Here is a 2,349-nt window from a genome sequence, read left to right as displayed (position 1 = left end):
ACCCTTTCCAAAGACGTTGCCTATGTTGTTTGTCATTTGCCCCGTTACTAATTTACTGTTATCTATTCATTGTGCTACTTTTTACTCACACAAACTTCTGACTCATTATAAACAAGACGTGGTACTTGAGACCTACCATAGTTCCACAGGTAGTCCCACTTCTTTACTATCTCTCAGGTGGGTGGTTGGCGGGTGCTCTCATGTGTTTTGCTCCTTTCTTCCTATCAAACATCTATCGTCCTTATCTCTCCTCCTTCTTTTTTGTGTATGTTACTCTCTTGTGACACCTCTAATATTCGGCACTTATTTGATCTTATTGTGTTGCAAGTGCTGTAAAACTCTTACTGAAACTAAAACTAAACTTACTTTCTCACAGTTATTTCTGTCTGTCTTTCTTTTTCCTAACATAAAATAACCCATCATGAACAAGAAGTCCTTGTCCTTCATGAATATTTACAACTGTAGGGCCGGCACTTGTGCCACCGATAGTTCATACTTTTTTACATTCCTTTTGTTTGGGTTTTTTCTCTCCGTCTGTCTGTCTTAGTTGTCCCAGCACAAAGTGACTGTTGTAGTGTCAATTTGCTTCTCTTTACTCAAACAATCAAGCAGAGAGACAAACAAACGAACAACCTAATCCTTACTATCGTTATTTTGCCTCTACTTCTTTTTTTATGTTTGTCACTCTCTTGTGACCCGCTGTTTCTGGGGCACTTTGATAGTCAAAGCAAGCCTGATTCCCTGTAAAGACTTCTCTATTGACATCCACCTCTTGGCTCTTATATAACCTTATGCAGTTGTGAGCGCAAAAAAAACAACCTATTAAAACAAGAAAATCCCAAAAAAAACAACAAAGAGACTGTGTGTCCCGTCCTCAGGAAGCTGCGTAACCCCCTGAACAACCCAGGCCTCATGCTCAAGACGGCCTGGAGGAAGACCAAGGGTCAGTCGGTCATCGGAGCCAAGGAGATGCAGCTTCACACAGACGTGCACCCAGAGCTGGAGGTCAGTTCTTGGTTTGCGTTTATGGTGGGGGGGGGGGGGGTTGGTGGTTTGAGATTCTGACACATTTGTATTGTATGTTCACTGCAGGGGGCAGATGGCAGTGGTTGTTCTTACCTGTATTTTCACACTATAAATTTTGTGTTGAGTGTTTTGAGAAGTCTACTTCACATTTAATTGAATGAAAAAAAACTCCAAGTTTGATGTGCATTGTAAAACTTTGTTCTCTTTTGTTATTGCAGTTAGTTGGAGGGTACCAGTGGCACAACTGGCTGGTTCTTGTTCATTTCGTTTTTTCGTTTCTTCTATTGTTTCTGTCTGTAGGTGTAGGTGGTTGGTGGGTGCTCTGGTGTAGTTTGCTGCTTCTTTCCAATCTAGCATCTATCGTCTGTATCTCCCCTCCTTCTCTTTTTGTGTTTGTTACACCCTTGTAACACCTCTAGTCTTCGGCACTTATAAGACCTTATTGTTTTGCAAGTGTCGTTAAACTCTTACGAAAAAAAGAATGTTTGTGGGTCTTACTTTTTCCCTTGCACAGAATAGCCATAATTGTGTGGATGTGCTTCTCTTTATTCAACGAAACAAACTACTCTCTATGCCCTCCCCAGGCTGAGGCCAAAATCCTGGACAAGAGCATTGTGAAGTTCAGCGGAGCTGTGGAGGAAGTGCTCACCCAATTTGGCAATGTAAGTCCTGTATTGTCAATGTAGTGGGTTCTTTTTTTTTCTAAAGCCTGTAGATGGACACTAGTGTGTGTGTGTGTGTGTGTGTGCATTCATGTGAATGTGTGCGTGTATGCATGGGTGTATGTGTGTGTGTGTTGTGCATGCATGTGAACGTGTGCATGTATGTATGTATGGGTGTGTGTGTGTGTGTGTTTGTTTGCCTGCATGTGTGTGTTTGTGTGTGTGTGTGTGTTAGTTTGCATGCATGTGTGTGTGTTAGTTTGCATGCATGTGTGTGTGTGTGTGTGTGTGTGTGTGTGTGTGTGTGTGTGTGTGTGTAAGTCTAAGAAACAACACCATTATGATTAAAACCCTCAAAATAATTGTCATTTGGCATCTGTTGCCATGTGATGTGAAAATGAACCAAGGCTGTCAGTGTCCCCTTTTGCCACCTTTAAGGGGCTAAAATCTTTGTAACACCCACCTACCTGCTTTTCCAAGGGGGGGGATTAGTAATACCTACCACTACCTGGGTAAACCTAACCACCCACCAAAATTACCAGAAAAAATATGGTCGAGGTTGACATGCACTGATCTAAATTGGGCTGATGTGGGCATAGAACATTTACAAGTTTTTCTATTTACTTTACAATTACATTTTTTTCTTTTTTACCCTTCTTTG

At 41.5% G+C, this 2,349-nt stretch overlaps 1 protein-coding gene across 2 annotated transcripts in view; it reads left to right on the top strand.

The window, feature by feature from the left end:
- Positions 1–2,349, top strand: part of LOC101859168 (complex I assembly factor ACAD9, mitochondrial) — a 24,987-nt gene that overhangs the window by 16,775 nt on the left and 5,863 nt on the right. For both annotated transcript variants that reach the window (XM_035969518.1, XM_005097314.2), the window contains exon 15: positions 1,611–1,688. In XM_035969518.1, coding sequence (XP_035825411.1) covers positions 1,611–1,688 — 78 coding nt within the window. The remainder of the gene's footprint in view (positions 1–1,610; positions 1,689–2,349) is intronic.

This window comes from Aplysia californica, unplaced genomic scaffold (genome assembly GCF_000002075.1).
Source record: "Aplysia californica isolate F4 #8 unplaced genomic scaffold, AplCal3.0 scaffold00152, whole genome shotgun sequence".
NCBI classification, from domain to species: Eukaryota; Metazoa; Mollusca; class Gastropoda; order Aplysiida; family Aplysiidae; genus Aplysia; species Aplysia californica.
Note: the sequence above shows the minus strand (reverse complement) of the source record. Positions and strands in the feature narration are given on the sequence as shown.